At 42.1% G+C, this 26,961-nt stretch overlaps 1 protein-coding gene across 2 annotated transcripts in view; it reads left to right on the top strand.

Annotated features, from left to right (window-relative positions):
• Positions 1 to 20,936, top strand: part of LOC116966401 (elongation of very long chain fatty acids protein 6-like) — a 36,355-nt gene extending 15,419 nt beyond the window's left edge. For both annotated transcript variants that reach the window (XM_033012612.1, XM_033012613.1), the window contains 3 exons: positions 11,858 to 11,989; positions 18,185 to 18,336; positions 19,131 to 20,936. In XM_033012612.1, coding sequence (XP_032868503.1) covers positions 11,858 to 11,989; positions 18,185 to 18,336; positions 19,131 to 19,552 — 706 coding nt within the window. In that variant the 3' untranslated portion in view covers positions 19,553 to 20,936. The remainder of the gene's footprint in view (positions 1 to 11,857; positions 11,990 to 18,184; positions 18,337 to 19,130) is intronic.
• Positions 20,937 to 26,961: the final 6,025 nt, after the last annotated feature.

The raw sequence follows: 26,961 nt of genomic DNA, 5'->3' as shown, positions 1-26,961 counted from the left end.
GGAAACTCAGCGGGTGCAGCAGCATATCCCCCAGCGAAAGACATAAAATGCTGGAGTAATGCCGGGGTTCAGGCAGCATCTCTTGGAGAATATGTATAGGTGACGTTTTGGGTCAGGACCCTTCTTCAGACTAATTACAGGGGGGGGGGGGGGTGGAAAAGAAAGCTGGAAAAGAGGAGGGGCAGGACAGAGCATGGCTGGTAATAGGTGAAATCTCCATGCCCCCCCCTCCTGCCGCCCTCCAACCTGTCAAGAGAGTTTGGAAAATTATATGGTTATATATGATCGTCAAAGGTTCTTACTTTCCTGCTCAAGTGGATACAAACCTATTTTTACTTCCATGTGGTAAATGACTATTTATCTGTAATAGAACATAGACACAAAACGCTGGAGTAACTCAGCAGGACAGGCAACATCTCTGGATAGAAGAAAGAAGAGTGTCGACCCGAAACGACCACTTCCTGCTATCCAAAGATGCTGCCTGTCTCGCTGAGTTATTCCAGCATTTTGTGTCTACTATTAATTTACCACATGGAAGTATGTCTATCTTCAGTGTAAGTCAGCATCTGTAGTTCCTTCCTACACATGACTATTTATAATGGGATTGAATTGTTTATCCTCTCTGTAATACATTCTTATAGGCAACAGCACACCATTTACTTACTGGTTAAAAAATAATTCCCTCAATATAAACGGCTGCAGGAATTTTGATTTTCTGCCAATAGTAAGTACATTAGAATTTGATTTTCTTTTTAAAGTAATGCAACACAAGGCCAACAGAGCGGCTTAATACACAAGGCTGGCTCTCTCCAGCTGTGTTGAAAACTAGGCTGAATTTGCTTGCAAGGTGAGAAGGACACAATGGAGAAATTTTCCTCCCATGAGGGTAGTTTCACCTGGAAATCCAGCTGGAAGCTGAAGAGACTTTGAAAGCACATATTTTTAAGATCGCTTCATCATTCTGTTTAGCACACTCTGCAAAACTGTTCCACTAAATTGGGGCTGGCGTAGGGAGAGTGATTGTTTCAGTACGTGAAGCACTGCAATGTCAGGAGAATTTGGCGTCACACCGAGATGCAGACATATTTTGTGACAGGAGGATGCTGAGTGGAGATTAACACTGATAGTCAACATCAACGCACAATTCTGGTCACCCCATTTCAGGAAGGGACTGTGTGCTCAATGGAAAGCACTGTGCACTGTAAATGGCTCGATTGTAATCGTGTATTATCTTTCCGCTGAGTGGATAGCACGCAACAAAAGCTTTTCACTGTACCTCGGTACATGTGACAATAAACTGAAGCCCTAGGTTATCCTGCAGTGTTTCCTGTTCTGCAATAGCAGCTACATAGCGTGTAATGCTTTTCCTTGTGACTTGCTTTCATCATTTAAACTCCCATAGGCAAACCTAAGGAATTCAATGATATAGCTGTCCTCTCCCCTCATCATTGACCTGGTTGGACAGTGTCTCTTGAACTGGTTCATGACACCACTCAACCCAGGCGTTGCTGCTCACTCAAGACCCGTCTTCACACTGATTCAGACTTGATCGCTCTGAGGAAGGATCCCCACAAAAAACGTTGGCTGTCCATTTCCTCCACAGATGCTGCCAGACCCGCTGAGTTACTCCAGCACTTTGTGAATTGCTGAAGATTCTAGCATCTGTATTTCCTTGTATTTCTTGCTCCAAGTGCTCTGAGATGTATTTCAGACAACCATATTTAACTAAGTGATACCAGATGGGGTAGCATAGCAATAAAGCTGGTGCAGCAGCTACAGAGACCTCTGCTTGATCCTGACTCCCCTCAGTGCATTCTGCGTGGAGTTTGCATGCTCTCCATGTGACTGCATGGGTTTCCTCCATTTGCACCGCTTTCCTTCCACATCCCAAAGACATGCGGGTTGGTAGGTTAATTGGCTGCTGTAGGTTGCTCCAAGTGCGCAGGTGAGTGCGAGAGTCTGGGGGGGGGGAATTGATGGAAGATGGGGAGAATAACACTGGTTTAGTGTAGCAAAGGGAATAGCTGGATATTTGATTGAAACAAGGACTTTTTGGGTGACATGACTAACATAAGCACTCATTGGACTGCTGCTTAAAGCAGACTGAATGAAGTACCTGTTTCCATTATAATCGATCAGATTTTTCATCCTCCATTTAAAAGCATCATTAAAAGCAAATTACGCCTTTGCTATAGCACTCAATATTATCTTTGTGCAATGTAGACAATAGATTAGATCCTACATTTCTTTTCTCCTTCCCAGTTGTTGTCAATTTCTCTGTTGAGACGGAAGAGCCAGTGCATTTTGAGGCAGTCACGCTAAAACGCAACACTCAGCCAGAATCTGACTATGGTTGACGGCAATGCTACACTTCAAATTGACCTCTGTACCTTTGTGTGTAATGCCTGAATTTAAATTGTATGTTAAGGTAGCAGGTCATTTGGCCTTTTGTACCGCCATTGTGTTGGCATTATAATAGTTATCCAGTTCATCCAATAGTCTGGAAAATATGTTCCTTCTGAGTATGTATTGATTTTTTTTTTTTAAGTTCCCATTGAATTTGGTTACACCAATTATTCTAACAGCACATTACGTATTCCATCGTAGTACCTTATTTGCAAATAGTGATTATATTAAACCAAGACAGGCTTGCTTCGGCAAGGCCAGCAGCATAATCAAGGACGAGTCTCACCCCAGTCACTCCCTCTTCTCCCATCAAGCAACAGGTACAGAAGTGTGAAAAGCGGCAGAGATCAGCCATTTGTACGTTCACCCCATGACCTGCATAGGTTTTCTCCGAGATCTTCAGTGTCCTCCAATGACGTAGAGGTTTGTAGGCTAATTAGCTTGGTATAAATGTAAATTGTCCCTCGTGTGTGTAGGATTGTGTTAGTGTACAGGGATCGCTGGTCGGTTCAAACTTGGTGGGCCGAAGGGCCTGTTTCTGTACTGTATAACTAATCTAAACATTCCCTTTGCTCTCTCCACCCCTCCTCTTGCTTATTTTCTCGCATTTCCTAGTTCTGTTGCAATACTAACTCTGCTGTTCTCTCCACAAGTGTTGCTTGATTAGCTGAATATATCTAGCATTTTTTTACTGCAGGTGATTTATATGCCAAAGTCTGACCTGATGGCATCACGTTTTATGGGTTAGAAGTCAATGCTGAAACTCCTAGCCCCACTCCTTCTTGACTGTTTACTATTGTAATGTCCACTATAGCTGGCATTAAACAGCTTTTCCTTATTCACTATATGGAAAATCATTTTGAACGCTGTTTAATCTACTTTTAGAAGGATACCTCAGTTTCTCGAGCCTCCCTACATAAACAAAGAATTTAATCCCTGCAACTATTGCAGTATAACTCTCTTCTGCATCTTATAGAAGATCTTGACGTTCTTCCTAAGATGCCTTGATTTGACTCAATACCCAGCCTTGGCCAGACCAACACTTTAAATTAGCTTCTTTTATGTTTTTGGGTAAAAGGTTAAAACACATCTCATACACCCCAGATGAAGGGTCTCGACCGAAAACGTTATCTGCCCATTTCCCTCCACAGAGGGAAACTTAGTTGGCGCCAGATAGGTGGTGACTCTTTGCATACTTTGTGTATTCATAAGTTCATAAGAGATAGGAGCGAATTAGGCCATTTGGCCCATCATCTACTCCGCCATTCGATTATGTAAACGGTTCTTCCATAAACTGGGCTACTGTCTGATTCACCTCTACTCCTTTGTGGACATTTGAGTTTGTATTGTGCTCAAAAACAAAGAATTTCACCGAATTTCACCAGAATATCATTGAATCATCATTGTCTGACCTGCTGAGCTCCTCCAATGGTTTTACATCTTTCTGTTCCAGATTCCTGAATCTGCAGTCTCTTATGCTTTCAAAACACATCACTTCATATTTACCCGCATTGTATTTAATGTGTCATTGTCTTGCCCATTTCATCAATTTACCCATGTATGCTGAATTGGCACATGTTATTAGTTGCCTGCTACCTGAATTGTGCTCGATCTGCCCGTATCAAATAATAAGAAATATTGTCCACAATAGGAAATATTGTCCACAAACAACACAAATACTGTTGTGAAACAGTAATATAATTCCTTCCACCCTGTATTCCAGAAAGCTGCTCTTCTTTTAGCATGATTCCTTTGGTTCTGGCCTTGACTGTTCTGGGAGAAGCCACGATTCTGTTAAGTTGAGCAATTTGAGTCATTCACAAATCCAACAATGAAACATCGCAAAGTTTAAACTGATGAAAAGGTGCAATTAAATTGAAGAAATTGAGGAACAAGATTAGAGCTGTGTTCTTGTGATGAATAAATCTCTAGTTTCTATCACATTTCTTCTGAACTAGCTTTTCCATCTTGTTGATATCTCATTTCTAGCACATCATGCAAAAGTATCCACAAAGATAAATGGAGCCAATTAGGACAAGCGCTCCATTTCAGGATTCCAGGAATATACTGTATCTTATCTGTCTGTATTGGCTGCTAAAATGTATGTGTAGCAGACCAGTGTATTTGAAAACTCATTCAGTAAGTTTCAACTTAAACGCAGTCCCTCAGCACTAATATGGGGTGGAAGATTGCAAACTTCACGTGGTCCGCCCTGTTTCGACGAATGCAATCAACCCGGCGTGCACAATCAAATAAGATCAAATAGAACAAGTTGTCCAACAACTTTAGGCTGTGCACGCCATACGCAAGAAGAAGAAGAAGCACTAATATAAAGCAAATTGTGAGCAAGTTGATATTTTATGGGGGGAAAAGCTCAAAACTATTTGTAATAGCAGTGTTCCACCTCTGTCGACATTGTAAATTTGCTCTCATGAACATTTGCCATTTGGTCTCCAAATGGAGAGAGCAGTCCCATTGACATGGTGTCAGGACAGTAACCTCTCCCTCAATGGCAACAAGATGAATGAGCTACTTATTGACTTCAGAAAGCATGGTGGAGTACCTGTTCCAATCAGCATCGATGATGTGGAAGTGGAAATGGGTGAGAACTTCTACATTTCTTGGAGTTAATATTCCCCATGATCTGTCATGGACCAACCACAGTGATGTGACTGCAAAGAAGACACACCAATGCCTCTACTTTCTGAGCAATTTCGGTGAAATTTGGCATGTCTCCAGAAACTCTAACCAACGTCTACACATGCACCATAGAAAGCATGCCGTCAGGTTGCAGCATAGCTTGATTTGGCAACAGTTCTGCACAAGACCTCAAGAAATTGCAGTGAGTTATAGATGTAACTCAGTCCATCACACAGACCAGACTTTCCATCATTGGCTCTATCTACACTTCATGCTGCTTCAGAAAAGCAGCCAACATCATGAAAGACTTGTCCCACTTTGGTCATTCCTTCTTCATCCAGCTCCCATCTGGCTGAAGGTTTGAAAGCTGGAAAGCGCGCACCACCAGACTCGGGGAACAGCTTCTTCCCCTCTGTCATCAGGCTTCTGAATGGTCCTTCCATAAGCTAGGCTACTGTCTGGTCACCTCTACTCCCTTGTGGACATTGGAGTTTGTTTCTGGAATATCACACTAAACGGCTGAGATGGCCCATCACTTCTTTTGAGATTCCACGCCACTTTCTTCAGCCAGTTTGATTGACCTCACATGCACTTTTGTGTTTTTATTCGGTGAAAGATGGAACAGACAAGTAGATGGAGTTAGGAATTGGCTCAGCTATGAACCCATTAAATGTCAGAACAGGCCAGAGGGATACACTGCCTCCTCAAATCTTCCTATGAGACTCCTGTGCTATCTTAAACGGCATTCATCAGTGTAAGTGGATTAATGTCTTAAAATGTCAAACGAAAGATTATCAAATTAAGGATTTAAGGATTGCAGAAAGGATTTCCCTGTTAATATTGCAGTAGTAAATTTGAGACAATTCTTCTTGAGTGGACATGCATTCCATTGGGATCTTAATGAGAATTATGTTGGGTGGATTATCAAACGGAGTGGGTGTGTAACAAGCAATTCAGACTTCAGTGTTGAGGCAGTGGATGGCTCCACATATATGTATTAAACTTGCTGTGATCTGACAGTGGGTGATCGGTGGTCGGCGCGGACCACTGATCTGATCTGACTGGACAGCCTGCAAAAACACAGCTTTTCACTGTACATGTGACAATAATAAACATATACCCAAACCCTTGAAGTGAGTTGTGAATTCCCTATCCCAGAATTGAGAATCTAAGTTGTATCTGCATGTAGCAATTAATAATGTAGGAGTGTGTCTTTAAACAAGCTAAAGCGCATTTTGGCACACTACCAAATGCATGTTCTCCGACCGCATTCAAGGCACGGGTCCAGAATCGCATTGTAGAATAATCAGCAGACGATTGATCGGGCACAGCAGCTGAAAGACTCATCTCCCAAATGACAGACGGTTTGGGGGGAAATACACGACTGGGTTTAGATTCGAAGGCAGAAATAACTTCATTTTTGTTCGGGCGAGGGGAAAAGCCGGTGAATGGAAATGGCCAAATCTGTAGAGAAATTAAAGAGATTACTACATAACACCGTCTGAACCATAGTTGGACAAGTTTTTTAAACTGCTCAGAGCTAACTGGGTAATATGGTCCCACTAAGTTTTCTATGTAGATGCAACACTCTGAAGAAGGGTCCCGACCTGAAAAGTCACCTATCCATTTTCTCCAGAGATGCTGCCTGACCCGCTGAGTTACTCCAGCATTTTGTGTCTATTTTAGGTATGAACCAGCATCTGCAGTTCATTTTTATTACATTATGCTCCATACACTGTTTCCTTTCTCACTACACTACCTGTTGCATTTGTGTATTGTTTTGATTGTAATCACATGTGGATGTTTTTACCTGGATAGCACGCAAAACAATATTCTTCACTGTAGAGAAGGAATGGGTGATGGTTCGGGTCAAGACACTGATGCAGAGGTTGACTGGGTGAAAGTATATGGGCGTCTAGCATGTGGGAGGCTTTATAAAGGGCAGTAGCAAGAGTTCAAGGATAATGCTGCATTACTCTATGCATCTTGATTGGCACAATGTTGGCAACAGGTAACGATTATGAAAAGAACAGGGATATATTATTGTAGCCATGATGTTATGGGTTTATTTGTATTTCAGCATTGAAAGTCGATGTCAGTTCTATGCATTGATGTGCATTGATGTGAAATATGCCAGGAGATCCAGTGCTTTTAAGAATAGTCAAGAAAAGTTGAAACTCTTAGAGTCAGAGTCATACAGCGTGGAAGCAAGCCCCGGCCCAATCCGCCCACACCAACCTACATGCCCCATCTGCACTAGACACACCTACCTGCATTTGGCTTATATCCCTCGAAACCGTTCCCATCCATATACCTGTCCAAATGTGTAGGAAGGAACTACAGATGTTGGTTTACACTGAAGAAAGACACAAAATGTTGGAGTAACTCAGTGGGACAAGCAGCATCTCTGGAGAAAAAGAATAGATGGCATTTCGGGTTGAAACCGTTCTTCAGACTGAGAGCCAGAGGAGTGGGAAACTAGAAGTATAACAAGGTACAAAGAACAAATGAATGAAATGTATATCAGGGTCGGCTCTTGAGGTATATCTGCAGATTTCAACGGTAATTGTATTAATTTTGAGCCATTTTACCTTCCCTGAACCTCCATTTGTCATTTCAATAAAAGCAAAATCTGCCATGCATAAATCGGACACTGACTTAAAATTACATTTTAAATTAAGCTAATTTAACAATTATTCCATGATATATTTAAGAATGAGAATGATAAGATGTGATTACAGCTGAAAATGTGTCACAAGAGAAAATCATTGACTTTGAAGTCTGTGAATAACTTGATTTTAAAATATCAAAATATATCGATCTGCACAGATTATCTTGGACTTCCCTTTGCCCAATGTCTGCCTCATGCACAATTTCATTGTAGACTCTTCAATCATTACTTTGGACAAAGATTAATTCACAATCAGAGATTGACAGATTCTTGATTAGTACGAGTGTCAGGGGTTATGGGGAGAAGGCAGTAGAATGGGGTTGAAAGATAGATCAGCCATGATTGAATGGCGCAGTAGACTTGATGGGCCAAATGGCCTAATTCCGCTCATATTAGATTAGATTAGATTAGATAGCCTTTATTGTCATTCAGACCGAAGTCTGAACGAAATTGCAGCAGTCATACATACAATACAATACAATAATGGGCGCCGCTCCTCCCTCGGGCTGGGCCGCCCCGTCATGGGCGCCGCTCCTCCCTCGGGCTGGGCCGCCCCGACATGGGCGCCGCTCCTCCCTCGGGCTGGGAACGCCGTACCTCCCCGAGCTCGGCCACCCCGACGGGAGCACCGTTCCTTCCTCGGGCCAGGCCGCCCTCACGGGAGCGTCACAGCCCCTCACGGAAGCACTGTTCCAGCCCCGAGCCGGGCCGCCCTCACTGGGGAGCGAGCTCAGGGCGAGTCCTGGCGGGCTCTGCCTCCTGAGCCTCGAAGTCGCCAGCTCCGCCATTAGGCCTCAGCGCAGACGGAGGCAGAGAAGGGGAATACGACAAAAAAGTCGCATTCCCCCGCAAGGAGAGACAGCAAGCCCTGTTTCAACCCCCCCCCCCCCCCCCCCCCCAAACACAAACTAAAAACCAAAACTAGACTAACCAAAACGAAATAAACAACACAAAAAACACAAAACAAACAGGACTGCCGGTGAGCCGCTGCAGCCAGAGCCGCGCCACCACTCCGAACAATCTTTCAAATTATACCTGTTAATGTCAAAAATAACATGGAAAATGCTGGAAATACATAGCAAGTTAGGCAGCTTTTGTGGGGAGAGATAAACAGATAATGCTTCAGGTCAGGATTGGATGCCTGTCAATGCCAAACTGATTTGTCTTAATTTTAGAGGCTTTCTCATTCTAATCTCTTACTTGACCTGCCTTTCAGTTCAGCTTTGCAGTTGAACCTTGCCTTTAAAGCAGTATTATTTTAACAAGCCCAATGACAATGAGGAGTTGATGTGCACCAAATACATATACAAAAAGCTGGAGTAACTCAGCGGGTCAGACAGCATCTCTAGAGAAAAGGAATAGGTGATGTTTCTGGTCAAGTCTGAAGAAGGATCTCAACCCGAAACGTCACCTATTCAATCAATCAATCTTTATTGTCATCTTGTAAAGCAACAGTTGTACAGTGCAAAATGAGAAGACGTTTCCCAGGGAATACTGGAGCATCGCACATAAAACTTAAACATTTCACACATAAATAAAAACAATTCAGTCCTTGATAAAAACAATACGAACAGTTCTTTATCCAGATAATTCCTTTTATCCAGAGATGCTGTCTGACCAGCTGAGTTACTCCAGCTTTTTGTGTCTGTCTTTACTTTAAGCCAGCATCAGCAGTTCCTTCCAACACCTATTGTTTATAGTTTTGTGCAGGAATTGCAATCAAATTGTGAAGCACTGGAATCTCTAGCCTTTCAACAAAGATGGTGTCATATAGCATGGAAACAGGCCCTGCAGCCTACCATGACCATGCCAACCATCAAGCATCTGGCAATATTCATCCTACTTAACAGCACTCAGTCCGAGCAAAAAAGGTTGGCAAGAAATTTGATGGCGGAGTTGGTAGTGTTCTTCCTCGTGTCCGGCCATCTTTTATATCACGTCTTTCCGGTCGTTCAGTGACGGTTGTCGGTCGGTGGTTGCAGAATTGGCTACTTTAGTCAGTGACTGTGGTACAGTTTCTGTCGTCAGCATTGCCCGGGATGCGCCATGTGGAGGCTTCTACTTACATCACAGTTGGTAGGGTCATTAGTAGGGAGCTGTATGCACTAGTGGATCTTCAAGGATTGGGCCTGGGTGCAGGGTAGGTCAGGGGAAGACACAGATTTAACGCATTAGCTAAAAAAATACGAGGAGATGTGAGAAACAAAAAGTTCATGCATTGAGGTGTTCGTTCTTAACTGAATGTTATGCTGATGTCAGTAATACTGAGCATCATTTGTGATGGGACGTGTCAGAACGGTACATGGACGCCTTTGAAAATGTAAAATCAAAGATCGTCACACAATTCTGGAGCAATATAACGGGACAGGCAGCATCTCCGGAGTTTTACAAAGATTAATAGAAATAGCATTATATTTCATTGTACTTTGGATGACTGGGGTTGAACCAATACTCATGAATTAATGGCTTGTTGAAAGATATAACATTTTCAGATAATTGAGCGTTGAATTCGTTTAGTTTAGAGATACAGGGTGGAAACAGGCCCTTCGGCCCACTGAGTCCACACTGACCAGCGTACACTAGTTCCAGCCAACACACTAGGGATAATTTGCAGGAACCAATTCACCTACAAACCCGCATGTCTTTGGAATGTGGGAGGAAACTGGAGCAGCCGGGAAACCCCATGCTGTCACAGGGAGAACGAACAAACTCCATACAGACATCACCTACAGTCAGGATCAAACCCGGGTCTAAGGCAGCAACTCTACTGCTGCACCACTGTGCAGCCTCGAATGTTTCACTGAATTTGATTCCTCCAGGAAAACCCAAGGTATTTACTTTCCTTACCAACATTATTGCTGCACTGGCAGAATGCTGAACAGTACACCTCATACTGAATGGACAGAGTGGCCTGCAGTTTAATTCACCAGCATGACAATAATGTTTCTTTCTTCTCTGGTTCCCTTGATGACAAACCCCTCTTGCTGGGTATCGCTCCAAAAATGAAGGAAATCTCTGGTACCTTGTTCACTAATAACACTCTAAAACCATTAAAATACTGATTATGGTCATTTACATAATGCAATGTTTAATTATGTTTAAATTACCTATCTTCATCAACCCAGTTAAGTAAGGAAAAATGAAAGGACCTATTTTTTATTTTAAAGTACGTTATTTTCTAAAGATTTGAATGCATTGCTCAAATGTAGGAAAACGTTCACGTTTCATGATGAATCAGATTTGTCCTTTTACCCTTCACGGGACGGCTTTGATCTTTGTATAATTAGAGCACGATGTTCTGGTCATATCTCTACCTCACTGTAACACAATAGCTGTGATCAGCAACTGGAGCTCAGACTAGACGGGACAAGGCGAGCTGGGAAATCTTAGGCTGCAGATTATGTTGATTCAGTTCATCGGTACTCCCTTGACTAATGGTATTCTTGTATCTCCTTAAATATATAAGCCTGCAAAATACTGCAGCCAAAACAAATTTTGTGGTGCAGTTTGGAAATCAACATGCCAGCTATTTGTAGTTTAGATGGACAACTTGCCAATTAGCAGGATTAGGCCACTCGGCCCCTCAAGCCTGTTCTGCCATTCAATGAGATCACGACTGATCTAATAGTACCATATTCCCACCTATGTCTGGTAACCTTCTGTCTCTTTGCTTATAAAGGATTTATCTGCCCATGCCATGGTCATGGAGCACCTGAAACATGCTCCTCCATCCAGCACGACCTATGCCGACCAAAATCCCCCATCTATGCTAGTCCCATTGGCCGTGTTTGGCCCAAATCTTTCTAAACATTCCTTTCGCATCCAAATCTTTAAAAATATTCAAAGATTAGGCTTTAGTCACTCTTTGAGGAAAACAGTTCATGGTCCTCTCAAAGAAAAGGATATTCCCCTCTGTCTCTGTCTCCAATACTTTTAAGCAATGAACCTTAAGTTTAGACTCTCTCAAAAGTGGAAACGTCCTCTTCAACCTGTCAGGACCGATCAGGATCATATGTATTTCAAGTAAGTGACTCCAATGCTTCTCAACTCCAGCAGATGCAAGCCTAGCATGTGTGTTAATGCTGAGTGTGAAGTATAGCAATCTAGTATTAATGACTGTCTCTTCCCCTTTCTCAATAGGAGCAAGTCGTTCCTGTTTTCTGCAGTGTACGCTGCTTTGATCTTTGCTGGGCAGTATTACATGAGAGAGAGAAGTAAATTTGAGCTGCGAAAACCATTAGTCTTGTGGTCTCTGAGCCTCGCTTTGTTCAGGTGAGTGACCGATGTTTACGTGGCGGTTTCCGATCGCTTGTTCACCTGCCCCTAGAATGTGATGTGTGAACGTTTGAACTCTTTTTCCACTGAACTTCCAACCTCGGAAATTCAGAGGGAAATGAGGATGTTGAGGCAAAATCAAAATCAAACGTGAAATTAGGCCTGTGGACGTGGAAAGTAATGGGAGAGTCTAGACACTTTTGAGTTTTCTGTGTTACTCCTTCTGTGAGTGAACAGTGTTTGTCATTATTCAGGACACCTCAGTTGAAAATGTCGCTGGAGACAAAGTTTGGACTTTGCACTATTGTTGACATCTCCTGGGTGACCTGGAGGATGGAGAAACAGCATCAACATTATGGAGTGGGAGTAATGTACCAAGAGGTTTGTGTGAAATTGGTCAACTCCAACTTCCCGACACTGGAGATGTCAACATTGCACAAATAAGTATCTATCCTAACTCCGCTTGGGCAGCAGCAAGATCAGGAAAAGTCCCATGGTACTGAAGTTGGGACTCAACTCTTGAGCAAAGTGTGCGGCGATCACCTAAGAGTTTTGCTGAGATGCGATTGCATTTCATGAAACCAGTTAATTCTAATAACTTCTGCTATGGAACTAGAATTTTTCAGGATGAGCGATATTCTATGTGCAGTCCAGTAACTGTTGAAAAGGTTACGTAATAAATATGCTATAAGGAATAAAGGAACTCAAAAATTTCACAAGGGAAGTTATGGATAGGGTGTTAAACACAAACCTTGGAGAGAAAAATAATCTGTAACACATTGGCATACAGCATTGGAGAACTAACACAGAGAGCCAATGTTTCATTAAATCTCCTACGTAATAACTTAATAGTTTATCAAATCTTGCAGGAAAATAACCCTCTCTTGGGTCTCAGGTAACATGCGAATATGAAGTTAACAATTCAGTCTGACATTTGAACTGGCATTAAATAATTGGTGTGTAGGCATTCTCAAGTGATTGTTCCTGCTTCACAATGGATAATAATCACTAACTAATTATACGCTGGACTAGTTTCACATTCCACTTCATTTGGCTGCCTTTGCACAAGGTGTTTATTGCACAAACACATGCAGTTCGCTCTACACTAGCTCTTGATCATCTTCAAGGAATTATCATAGCTGGATTTGTCACATGGAATTGATATGATAAAAAGTAGATCATTTCACCAAATCTAAACTTTTCAATGAAGCAAATGAAAGCACCTGGGAGTGTACTACAGAAAGAGCAGTGGAATAAGATTCAGTGACAGCACTCAAATGAGAATTGGATAAACACTTGAGAGACACTGATGCAGCAGTAGAGTTGCTGCTTTACAGTGCCAGAAGCCCCAGGGTTCGATCCTGACTACAGGTGCTTGTCTGTAGTTTGTACATTCTCCCCCTGACCTGCGTGGGTTTTCTGACGGGTGCTCTGGTTTCCTCCCACATTCCAAAGATTTACAGAATTGTAGACTAATTGGCATGGTATAATTGTAAATTGACACCAGTGTGCGTAGGATAGTGTTAGTGTGCGGGGATTGCTGGTCGGCGTAGACTTGGTGGGGCGAAGGGCCTGTTTCTGTGCGGTATCTCTAAACTAAACTCGGCAGGGCTGTGTAGAGAAAATGGGGATGTGTGACTAGCTGGGATGCTCTTGTATAGAGCCAGTATGGATTCAAGAGGTCAAATGGCCTCCCTCCGTGCTGTACCGATTCTGTTTTCTCATGAAGACTGCTTGCTTCAGATGCAATGGATGAGAAACAATCTACAGAATGTGTTACATTTGCAAGAGGTTGCTTCTATGTCAGCACTGGAGAGATTCAGCAAATGCTGGCCTGTTATAAAAATAAGCCAAAGATGAACATTTTCAACAGCAAGCAACAACATGTAAACAAGAGAGGGCAGAAATGGGATTTGTTGGTTAAGGATTGGCCTTTCCCTTGTCCTGTAGGATATGAGCAACAGAGCTCGATTTTATTTGCAGCTATGTTGTTGTTTTACTATTACCAATATTAGCATTTTCTCTCAGGCCAATCCCCAATGTAATGTGAATCCCTGTTCAAACACCAGACCTTGTAAAATCTCATTACACTTTGACAGAATGAATTTGTGAGATTAACCTTTCACAACCTAAAGCTGACAATAGCAAACGTTGGCTCCAAGCATCTACAACACATTCAGACACTGCAAAACAGAACACTTTCAATTGATGGACCTTGGGGTAAATTATCCTCCAACATCCAGTTTTATGTCAAAAAGAAACATGTAATATGGTAGACACAAAATGCTGGATTATCTCAGCAGGACAGGCAGCATCTCTGGATAGAAGGATTGGGTGACGTTTCGGGTCAAGACCATTATTCCCAACCCGAAGCATCACCCATTCCTTCTATCCAGAGATGCTGCCTGTCCCGCTGAGTTACTCCAGCTTTTTGTGTCTATCTTCGGTTTAAACCAGCATCTACAGTTCCATCCTACACAGGTAATGCAGATCCTAATGATTGGAAGAGCGTTCTTGACGGTTGTCAAAGGTTATGGGGAAAAGGCAGGAGAATGTGGTTAAGAGGGTAAGGTAGATCCGCCACGATCAAAGGCCAGTGCAGACTCGATGGACCGAATGGCCTAATTCTGCTTCAATGTCTTATGAACATAATTAAACTGTATTTGGATCTGGATGGATGGATGGAGCGATGTGATTTGTTTTCTCTGCGTGTTAATGCAGCTGTTCCACAAAGGTTTTTAGGTTAAGATGCTGTGATCCTAAATATAGTATAGAAATCCCAGTAGCAGGCCATCTGACAGTTTTGTTCCTGTAGCCACGCGGAAAGCAACAGAATATTAGTCTGTCCTGATGTAACACAGGGTGACAATGTCTAGAATGGTAAACACATAGTAAAAGACACACTTTGACTTATAAGTGCCAGTCACGGAAATAATATAAGTGCCAGCTAGAGTCACAGAGTCGTACAGCACACTAGGATAGTGTTAATGTGCAGGGATCGATGGTCAGGGCAGACTCGGTGGGCTGAAGGGCCCGTTTCCGCACTGTATCTCTAAACTAAACTAAACCAAATCAAGTCTGAAACAAAAACTAAGTCTGAAGAAGGGTCTCGACCCGAAACGCTGCCTATTTCCTTCGCTCCATAGATGCTGCCTCACCCGCTGAGTTTCTCCAACATTTTTGTCTACCTTTGATTTTCCAGCATCTGCAGTTCCTTCTTAAACAAATAAACTCAATCAGCACCAGTTTGTTTTTGCATTCCATCTTGGTTGCGATTTTCAGTTTATGTGTCTTTGACACATTTGATAAAAACTCATTGCAAAACCTGCGGATATAAAGTGCAACAAAATCCCTGTTTCAGAACAAGTTAATGCTCGTGCTTTAACAAGTTAAATAAGGCACTTCATCAGGCCAGGACTCAGACATTTGCAAATGTATTTAGCTCCCTCTGTTTATAATTCCTCTTGAGTGACTGCTTGAAGCCCTTTTGGATAATGACTCCTTTCACAGGCAATGTATCCACAAATGCAGACCAGAGACTGCAATCAACCAAGACCCTCGAGCTATCGTTTATATGGATTGTGCAAATTCATTCATGTTGAAGCTTGCATCTGGGCTGACCGTAGTGTTAGGTCAAGAGAATTATTCACAGCTTGATGTTCTACGTACGTCATGAGGAAGTGGATTGATCCCAACATGGCAGGTCAGGGGCGACACAGTGGCACAGCGGTAGAGCTACTGCCTTACAGCACCAGAGACCCGAGTTCGATTCTGACTACAGGCGCTGTCTGTACAGAGTGTGTACGTTCTCCCTGTGATCACGTGGGTTTTATCTGGGTGCGCCAGTTTCCTCACACATTTCAATGACGTGCAGGGTTGTAGGTTAATTGGCTTCTTTAAATTGTCCCCAGAGTGTAGGATAGAACTAGTGTACGGGTGATCGCTGGACGGTGCGGACTTGGTGGGCCAAAGGGCCTGGCTCTACATTCAATCACTAAACCAAACATGGTAAGTCACTTCGAAGCATCGGGGAAATACTGGAAGTGGCAGAGGCTCATAGCAGACACGTTCAGAGCACTAAAGAATAATGTTTCTTAATATTATGGCTGCAACCTTGTGAGAGGAGGTGTTTGCTTGTGTGAGGTCCATGAGATTCTTGAAACGCAGAGTTTGTGGAGTTAAGGCTGCCCCTTGCTTTGTGTAACACTGTGTATCATTCAACACAGTAACTAATGCAGAAGGAGGTTACAGTTTGATCTGTGTACCGTCAGTGAAGTGAAGCTAATTATTGGAGTTACCATTTCCTTGCAAATGTGCATCCAACTGTCGGGATCGTACTTGAGTATGAGATCTGACAAGTCTATTCGAAGGCGAAACACAGGCACAAATATTTCAGTGACTATTGTACCGGCCCTGGCCGTCAGTCTGACCAGTGTTGGAAACTTAGCGTTACTTCACACCAACTTGCGGAAGTCTTTGTTCAACCTTTGCTTCTCTCTCGGCTGCCGGGGGCACACGCACACACACACACACACACAAATACATACACACACACACACGAATACACACGCACGCACACATACACACAAATACATACACACACACACACACACGAATACACACGCACGCACACATACACACAAATGCACATACACATACAGACACACGTATACACACACGCACAAACACAAATACACACACACACACACAAATACGCACGCACACACACACACACAAATACATACACACACACACACACATACGAATACACACGCACACACACACAAATACATACACACAAATACACATAGACACACACGTATACACACACGCACACACAAATACATGCACACACACAAATACATGCACACACACAAATACTTACACACACACAAATACATACACATACACACGCATGCATACATACACACAAATACACATACACATACAGACACACACACACTCACTCTCACACAGAGCGACCTTACATTGTTTCAGCTGTGTCAAGCGATGACCAAACTATGTTATATTAGATTCTTTGAAGCTTTCATCAGTGAGTTTTCCATTAAGTGAAATACAATATTCCCTGAGGCCACCAAACAAAAATAAAGCGTTGTCCTGGGAGAACACAATATCATTTAGTGAAGTTATTAAAGGTATGAGTTTTCTCCAAGTAACCAGATAATCGTGTTGGCTACCTGTTTTTCAGTAGTTGTTCTATAGAGAATGTGGATGCTTCTTTTCCCAGTTAAATACTGGAATAGTGAACCAGTTATCTTTGTTTCTCATAATAGGTGTCATCAGTCTGAGGTAAATTTTGAGTCAAAATGAAGGATTAGGTCATAACGTTATTGCATCACTAAGACCACTGATTCTCATCTCTCTCTCTTGTTTTGATTGAAAGATACAGCATGGAAACGGGCCCTTTGGCCCACCGTGTCCACGCTGACCAACGATCACCCGTTCACACCAGTTCTATGTTATCCTACTTTTTCATTCACTAGCAACACACTGGGGCAATTTTACAGAACCCAATTAACATGCACAGATCTATCAGATCTCCCCTTAGCCTCAGATGCTTAAAAAAAATCCATGTTTGTTCAACTTCTCCCTGTAGCTAATACTCTCCAAAGCCTCCACATCTGACCTGTAGTGAGGTGACCAGAACTGCACACATTACTCCGAATGCAGCCAAACAAAGGTTCTACAAAGCTGCAGCATGAGATGAAATCCACTGAGCAAGTAAAGGGAACAATTAATATGTACATAGCTTTATGGAAAAAAAACTGATACAATGTTGGACGTCACATTGAATAGATCAATTTTAAATTAAAAAAACTCTAAAGTACTCCACCAGACATAATCCTGAAACGTATCTACCACACCTCAACTCAAAGAATGGAAATTTGGATCTGCTGTTTCTTTACCGAACTCAGTTATAATTCAGCAGTTCCACTGTGTGTCTTCTGATAAACTTGCATCAGTAGAAAGGTACAGATGGCTGTGAAGTTCAGATGGTGCATTGGGAAATAGATGATATTAAAAATGTCAAAAAAGGTTAAACATATTAGTAGCACTCAAATTTATCCCATAAGTGTATCATCTATTCCCAATTATAGATGAACTAGGGAATGGACTATATATTGAAATACTGTGACAATGATGGTGAGAATGTATTTTTCTTCCCCACAGTATACTTGGTGCTTTCAGAACAGGATGGTACATGTGGCACGTCCTTTACACCAGTGGCTTCAAGCAATCTGTGTGCGACCAAAGCTTCTACAATGGACCTGTCAGCAAATTCTGGGCATATGCATTTGTCCTGAGCAAAGCACCAGAACTAGGTGAGATAAAGAACGTTACAAGAACTCTTTCCTTTGCAACACCTTTATTCCAATTTTGAACATTTGAAGTTGTGTCCTGTCAGAACTGTCTTCCCATTCTGTGCAGCTCAAACCTCCCTCTTGGCAAGCAAGAATGAACAAACTGCACTTGATTAGATACTGAAGATAGACACAAAAAGCTGGAGTAACTCAGCGGGTCAGACAGCATCTCTGGAGAAAAGGAATAGGTGATGCTGAGTTACTTTAGCTTTTTGTGTCTACCTTCGGTTTAAACCAGCATCAGCAGTTCCTTCCTACATACTTGATTATATACCTCTGGGCTTGGGTTGTATTCAAAGATTATACCTCTCTTCTGACCTCTCTAAGCAAGCTTGATCTTACTTATTTTAAAGGTGAGACAAGTCTTGAATTTACGGTGTTGCACCATTTTCCTTTGCAATTAATGCAAAAGCATCAGCCTGAGATTTTTGATTAAAAGCTGCCAAAGACTATTATTAAGACTATTAAGGAAACACTTTTTCACACTGAGAGTTGTGAATCTGTGAAATTCATTGCCACAGAAGGCAGCGGAGGCCAAGTCAATGGATATGTTTAAGGAAGAGATTGACAGATTCTTGATTACTAAGGGTGTCAGGGGTTATGGGGCATAGGCAGGAGAATGGGGTTGAGAGGGAAAGATAGATCAGCCATGATTGAATGACGGAGTAGACTTGATGGGCAAAATGGCTGAAGTCTGCTCCTCGAACTTATGACCTTATGAGATTTGCTGAAATGTCTGATGCCTTCTATTGCAGGTGACACAATATTCATCGTGCTACGGAAGCAGAAGCTGATATTCCTGCACTGGTATCACCACATCACAGTGTTGCTCTACTCCTGGTACTCCTACAAAGACATGGTGGCAGGAGGTGGCTGGTTCATGACTATGAACTACGGTGTCCACGCCTTCATGTACTCGTACTTCACGCTCCGCGCGGCTGGCTTCCATGTGCCACGCCGATTTGCCATGCTTATCACCCTCACCCAGATCATGCAGATGGTCATGGGGATGCTGGTCAACGTGTTGATTTATATGTGGATGGAAGAGGGCCTGTGCCCTTCTTTCTTTGAAAATATAATCTTGTCCTCCATCATGTATTTTAGCTACTTCCTCCTCTTTTGCTGCTTCTTCTACGAAACTTACTTGAGTAGAAAGAAGCGTTTAAAGGCCGAATAAGCTCAAGACCGGGAATGGAATGAATGGAATAGTGTCAGGCATGGATGCTGTTAAGATTTTCGTCCAAACGGTTTAAGGTGACTTGACACCAGCTGTGGATTGACGTAGATTTTGATAGGATCACACTCTTCCATGTTCATGTTCCACACTGCTCTCTCCATTAGATGGTGTTGGCTGGCACCACGTGCTCCTGGATACCACTGATGGTATCCCACAATGTTTGAGACCAGAACCCTGTCCTTTCCTTGTTTTCGAATAAGCCATGTGATGTTGAACCAGAGCAGAGAGCAGTAAAGTGGAGGTGAATGGGACCATGCCCGCAGTGCATGCCAAAGAGCTCAGCCATGGTTGTGGAGTGTTGGGTTGGAGGTTCTGTAATAAGTCCTGGTTGTTTGACCTGTCTGAGCTTCCCCCTGCGTATTACTGCAGTAAGATCACAAGGACAGAGGCTATTGGAAGTATATCATATGTAATACTAATTCAACACAAAGTTACTTTTGAGCCTTTTACTGGGTTTGATTCACGGCAGTCCAGCTCGTACAAAACTTGCTGAACAGTGCGTGGAGCAGGCTTCGAGGGTCACAACACCTCACATTCTCCCTAGACGTAGAGACGCCATTAATGTTTGGATTTAACACTAGTGTTGGTCCTATTGACTGCACATATCTTCAGGAGGTAACAAAGTTAGTACTTGGTAAGTTGATCATTTTACCAGAATCTAGAAGACCTAGCTATGGAGGTATTTATTCTATTTATACAATCAAAAGGTACAAGGTGGTTCTTCCTTTGTCATGTACACTGTTGCCTCTAATGAATAGGTTTTTAACATAATATTTCAAGGAACCAAATCCCCTTATATACAGCTGCACCTTGATTATTAAATAGTAAGCTTTTTAAATTAACAGTGATGGCAGTGGGATAGAAAGTAGTTAAATATATGTTTTTATTTTAATAGCTAGACTTTGTTGAATTTTAATGAAATTGCTGCGAGCAGTGATTGTTAGCAGTATTAGTACAGAAATGCTTAGCACATTCCTTCGTCCAGATTTTTTCTGGAGAAAGTTAACCAAATTGAAGTAAATGAACAAAGTTCCATCAAAACTGTAGGATGGACAATTATTTGAAAGCACGGAGTCAGCAGATATATCATATATCACCAACAATAATTTGTAAACCTCAGTATTGCACAGTCGACATGTATATTCAAAACATTAGATTGTCATCTTCTAGAGTAAACAAAATCCTTTGGTTAAGACAACGCCATTCTGAATATATTTTAATGTTAATCACAGCACACTGTTCTCTCATTATGAGGGTCAATTATTTTAAAGTTATTGAACTTGGTGTCTCAGTTTAGTTTTGGTTATACATTTTTGTGCTTCTTCAACAAGTTTGTTAAATGTGTCCTTTGGTCTAAATCATTACCTGTGCATTGACGAACTCCTGGTCTGTTGAAGGCTTAATACATCGTTTAGATTGGAGATTCATCAGAAAAGACAAGAAAGCATTGTTATTCCTACTGGGATATTCCTTGGCTCATGAAGGATGAGATGCATGGATCTTACCATGTACCTAACACCCTCCTCAGTACCGGGGTGCTGAAGGGGAGCTCGGCTTTGCTGGGTGGTGTAGACGCTAGCTCTGTCAAGCGAGAACCAGTGACCAAGAGAAAAAAACAGTGGTAGAGCAACTTAGTGTTTCAGACAGCATTTGAGGAAGAGAAATGCACAGACAACATTTCGGGTTGCATCGGTCTAAAGAAGGGTTCCAACCCGAAACGTCATCTGTCCACATCCCTCACCGATGATTCCTGACCCGTTGAGTTCCTCCAGCACTTTGTTTTTGGCTCAAGATTCCAGCTTCTGCGGTCTCTCGTGTCTCGATTGCCACAGACGGCTGTGGTGGCCAGGTCAGTGGATATTTTTAAGGCAGAGATTGATAGATTCTTGGTTAGTACGGGACTCGGGTGTCACGCGGAGAAGGCAGGAGAATGGGGTTTGGAGGGAGAGATATATCAGCCATGATTGAATGGCATGAGTAGACTTGATGGGCCGAAGTCAGGCATTGTTGTCCATTGCACAAATTGTAGTCTGAATTCAGCTTCACGCTCTCAAGAATTCCACCAGACCAACTTCAAGCAGAGATGTAACTACAGCATTTTAACAAAAGGAGTTTTTATTAAAAAATCAACAAGAGTGGGGTGTGGAGGGGGGGGGGGGGGGAGCACACACATTCTTACTGGAATTCACTGCAAACCTGTCCTTTGTACTCTATAAACCTGAAACAGTTGCAAACTTTACAGGTTATTAATAGGAATGCTAATAGTTGGATAGTGTTGGACCCTTTCCCCAACTCCCTACCCCCTTCAACGCTAGCACCCGCCCTCTGGGGCTTGTAGTAATCCTGCTGTTACTTCAGTTGTGCCGCTATGAGTTCAGAAAAGACCTCTTGTCTAACTTTGTGAGTAGTTAGTTAGTTAGTTTGAATAGCTTTCTATTCATAGTGAAATGTGGTAGTTTTAATTGCTATGAATTACTTTCATTGAGAAACGATTGATTAATTGTTTGAAGTAATGAGCAAGGGAACAATGACTGGATGTAGTTAAAATTGTGTAAGTGTTTGTGTGTCTGGGACTGTGTGAATAAAGGAATTTGCATTCTCAGCCAACAGTGAGGGAATGAAGAATATTGAAAAATAGAATGTGCGTAGAATAATTTATCAATGTAAATAAAGGCGATAAATATTTGCACCTGGAATCCTAAAAATGGTCTATGGTTCATTGTAATCACCTGGGCTTTAGATCATTTTTAGTAGCTGCTGAGGCACTGAATAATTATAGGAAGGTTGAAGAGATTCAAGAATAAAAACATGAAATGTCAGAAATGTTCAGTGAAACAGGCAGCATCTGTTGAGCAAGCATAATTCAATGCTCTGTTTCAGTGATGCTTGGAAAACAGTTCTGAATCATTTACCCTGTTTCTCTTTCCACAGATACTGCCTGATCTGATGAGTGTTTCTGTCATTTTCTGTTCCTGTTTTAAATTCCCAGCAACTACAGTTTTTTGCTCTGATGCATATGTATGTGCATTTAATATTTGACAGTATTTTAGGTTCCTTCCTTGGGTAGTATTTCTTTATGTTCAACTTAAGTGGAAAAAAAGCTTTAAAAACTTGTTTATTTTTACATTAAAAAAGATAAGAAAACTGAAGAAAAAAAAGCTTTGATACAGAGCTACTAGATTTTATTTTGTAATTTTGTTTTAAACAGGGCAGTTGGAGCGTTTAACCTGAACGCTTTATTGTGCTCCCATCTCATTAAGTCACATCATGGGTCCATTGCTAAACCCTTTTGTTTTAAGAAGAAACGCATTAGTTTCATTATTCTTTCTGCTCTGAAGATGTGGATTTCTGTTTCCTCAGCTCAAATTATTGTCTTGGGACCTGAGCAGTAACAGGAAGATGGGAAAGCAGAACTTGTGGTCTAATTGCACCGAGACTCCAGGTGGACTTTATCCAAGGCAGGTGGTTTGCAGTGCAGTTAATTTGTTCCTTCATGGGATGTTGTCGGGATGTGGTAAGGTCAGCATTTATTATCCACTGAAGATAGACACAAGAAGCTGGAGTAACTCAGTGGGTTAGAAGCGCATATTATCCACCTGCTCAATCCCTCATCTGATTATTTCTTTCGGCCCCTCACATTGAGGCTACCACGTTGATGGGTTGATTGGGTCAGTATAGTTCGTGCTCAACATAGAAAATAGGTGCAGGAGGAGGCTATTCGGCCCTTCGAGCCAGCACCGCCATTCATTGTGATCATAGCTGATCGTCCCCTATCAATAACCCGTGCCTGCCTTCTCCCCATATCCCTTGACTCCACTAGCCCCTAGAGCTCTATCTAACTCTCTCTTAAATCCATCCAGTGACTTGGCCTCCACTGCCCTCTGTGGCAGGGAATTCCATAAATTCACAACTCTCTGGGTGAAAAAGTTTTTTCTCACCTCAGTCTTAAATGACCTCCCCTTTATTCTAAGACTGTGGCCCCTGGTTCTGGACTCACCCAACATTGGGAACATTTTTCTTGCATCTAGCTTGTCCAGTCCTTTTATAATTTTATATGTTTCTATAAGATCCCCCTCATCCTTCTAAACTCCAGTGAATACAAGCCTAGTCTTTTCAATCTTTCCTCATATGACAGTCCCGCCATCCCAGGGATCAATCTCGTGAACCTACGCTGCACTGCCTCAATCACAAGGATGTCCTTCCTCAAATTAGGAGATCAAAACTGTACACAATACTCTAGATGTGGTCTCACCAGAGCCCCATACAGTGACTGAGTAAGTAGGCACAATCGCTTAAATAATTGTACAGTAACAACATAGCATATCAGGTCATATGTACAGGTAGAGAGTGGGGTGGAAAGAAAGTTCTCTAGAGTATTTGAATGGAAACATGGCGATCCATGTATAAGCCAACCTGGACAAGAACAACAGCTTTTCCTCACTTAAGTAGATTAATGAACCAGATGAGGTTTTTATGGTAATATGGGAGATTCAATGTCACTGTTACTGCCACCAACTTCATCTTTAATAAGGTATTTTAATTATCCTTATTCCATGGCTGATGTTGTAGGATTTGAACTCGTGTCCACAAGCCAGTCGTCCAATCCTCCCCAGTAACTTTTGTGTCACCATAAGCAGGAGGTGTATGTCGACACTGCTAAAGGGAGGAGGAAATTTTAATCCAACACATTGTTTCAAGCAAAGATCTTATCCGCTATAAGATCTTTGGTTTCAAGTTAAATCCCCAAGACAAGTTAAAACCAGTGAAGGCAAGTTCAGACAAAGCACATTCAAAGTGGTTCACATCAAGAATAACTTGTCTGTCAGGTAGTGGAGGCTGAAAGTATTTTGGGATATCATGAGCAAAAGCATTTAGTGCCATTTTAGTTTTAAATCTTTTTAATGCAACGATAGAGTGGATAAATATAATATTTTCAATAGCCAGTATATATTGAAGTGTTTAATTCAATGTGTTTTATAATCTACACGGAAATTAATTCATTTACTGGATTCATAAGTTGAATAGTAATGCAGCCAGAAAGCAGGTTTACAATATTTTTTCTGTAGCCTCATTAGGAGCCGTCACAAGAACAGATCCCACAGTTAAAACATCCGGTATTTGAATTGTATCGTTGTATAAGATCAACTTAATTTTATATATCTATCATTTTAAGGGAGGATTATGATTTGAAACGCTTTCTGGACATTCAGTAACTATTGTATATGAATGCATTAAATACCAATTTACTAATATTTGCACACGACAGTTTTGAGGCCAGTAGTCTGAGATTACATTTAATGGCAACAAAGATTAATGTTACAATAGGTATAGAAGATGGCGAGTTGGATAAAATGTACAGGGAGATAGCAGTTGTTTCAGTCAGAGTCAGTGCTAAAGTGACGACATAAATAGGTGCAATCTATTAAATAACTGTACAGTAACAACATAGCATATCAGCTCATATGTACAGGTAGAGAGGAGGGCAGAAAGGATGCTCTCGTGAGTATTTCAATGGAAACACAAGGGTTTGACCTAGTTTGTCATGGTGATTGTGTTGTGTGTGTGATCTCCTGGCCCCTGCTCCCCCAGAGTGCATGCTGATCTACAAAAGCTTGTATGAATGTATGACAGTACTGGACCTCTACTCGCTGGAGTTTAGAAGGTTGAGGGGGGGACTACATTGAAACTTACTGAATAGTGAACGGCCTGGATAGAGTGGATGTGGAGAGGATGTTGCCACTAGTGGAGAGTCTAGGACCAGAGGTCATAGCCTCAGAATTAAAGGACGTTCATTTATGTAGGAGTTGAGGAGGAATTTCTTTAGTCAGAGGGTGGAGAATCTGTGGAGGCCAAGTTAATAGATATTTTTAAGGCAGAGATAGATAGATCCTTGATTAATACGGGTGTCAGAGGTTATGGGGAGATGACAGGAGAATAGGGTTAGGAGGGAGAGATAAATCAGTTATGATTGAATGGCAGAATAGACTTGATGGGCCAAATGGCCTAATTCTGCTCCTATCACTTATGAATTTATGAAAGGTGATGACGTATGGGTGGGAGGTTGGAATAAGGATGTGTTGCCACATCACTCAGTGCAGCACAGTAAAGCACTCCTGTCAGGCAACAAGTGCAGGGAGGGTCATTGTGCTCCATTACTGCAGAAAGCGTCGAGTGTAAAGTCTGGTCATTACTAATGCAAGGGGTTCTCTGCATCTCAAACGTCATTAACCCTTCTCAGATGCACTGAATAACCCAAGGACTACCCAGGTCCCCAGTAGCAGGTGTTGTCCACATGTATTAGGCCTGGACTTCCTGAAGCTGGGAGGCACAGCAAGGGTTGGTGATTGGTGCCACCTTCTGAAGTAAGATTAGCCTCAGAGCTGCTAGCTGGCCCATATTTTCAATGTGAATGAACATGGAACAGAAAAAGAAGCATTGCCATAGATCGAACTGAGGGTTGCAATGAAATGCAATTGCTACCAGCACTAGACAGCCAATATTTCTGAAAATGAGAAGCCATCACCTCATTGCCAAATCACACATTTTGTTTACTTCTATGAAATATATATAGGGCAGATATTCACCAGGTTGCTAGCATCATATATGCAGCTTAGAAATGCCTATGTATTAGACTCTGCTTCCAAAAAATTGGTGCATCAAAGATGTATCTCATGTTGGAAGCAGAGTGTCACGCACAGACACAGCCAAACACGCACATCTCTATCCCAATCACTTCATTGCTGATTGCGTTTATAAGTGACTATAATGTATGTTACTTCATTGACTGTGGGGTTTTAGCCAATTCTGAGTTTATACTTGAGTTAGTTACCCTTGGAATATGAAAGCCATAAATTGATCCAGCTTTAGTTAGTGTTTAGTGGTTGAGTAGATTCACTGCCACCAAGACAAGAATTGTTTATTCATATTTCAGGATCTGGCATTGCTGTCAAGAGCAGCAAATCTTGTCCAGTGGTCAGTGACCATGAACGCAGTGGCTTGCTTGCCCATTCCAGAGGGCATTTAGGAGGCAACACACTGGTGTTAATATTATAGGCCAGACCAGGCTGATTCCTTCCCTTGAGGGACATGCAGTTCTGTGGTCATCAGTACTAATGGCGAGTGCTTTAAATTCCAGGTTAGTGGCAGCTGCCAGAGAGGGAGTTACTTGGATTTTTGTGATGTTAGTCCAGCCGTGAGTATTACAGGTCGGGGACTTTCACTGCGGCTGCCAAACATTAAATAGAGGTCTTTAATTGGGTTGGAGAAAGAAGACATGGAGAAGATGTTTCCCTTTGCAGGTTAGATCAGAACTAGGGATGAGAGGTCGAAAATGTACAACTTAATCAGGG

Source organism: Amblyraja radiata, chromosome 37 (assembly GCF_010909765.2).
Source record: "Amblyraja radiata isolate CabotCenter1 chromosome 37, sAmbRad1.1.pri, whole genome shotgun sequence".
Lineage (NCBI taxonomy): Eukaryota > Metazoa > Chordata > Chondrichthyes > Rajiformes > Rajidae > Amblyraja > Amblyraja radiata.
This window is presented reverse-complemented; position numbering and strand designations above follow the sequence as displayed.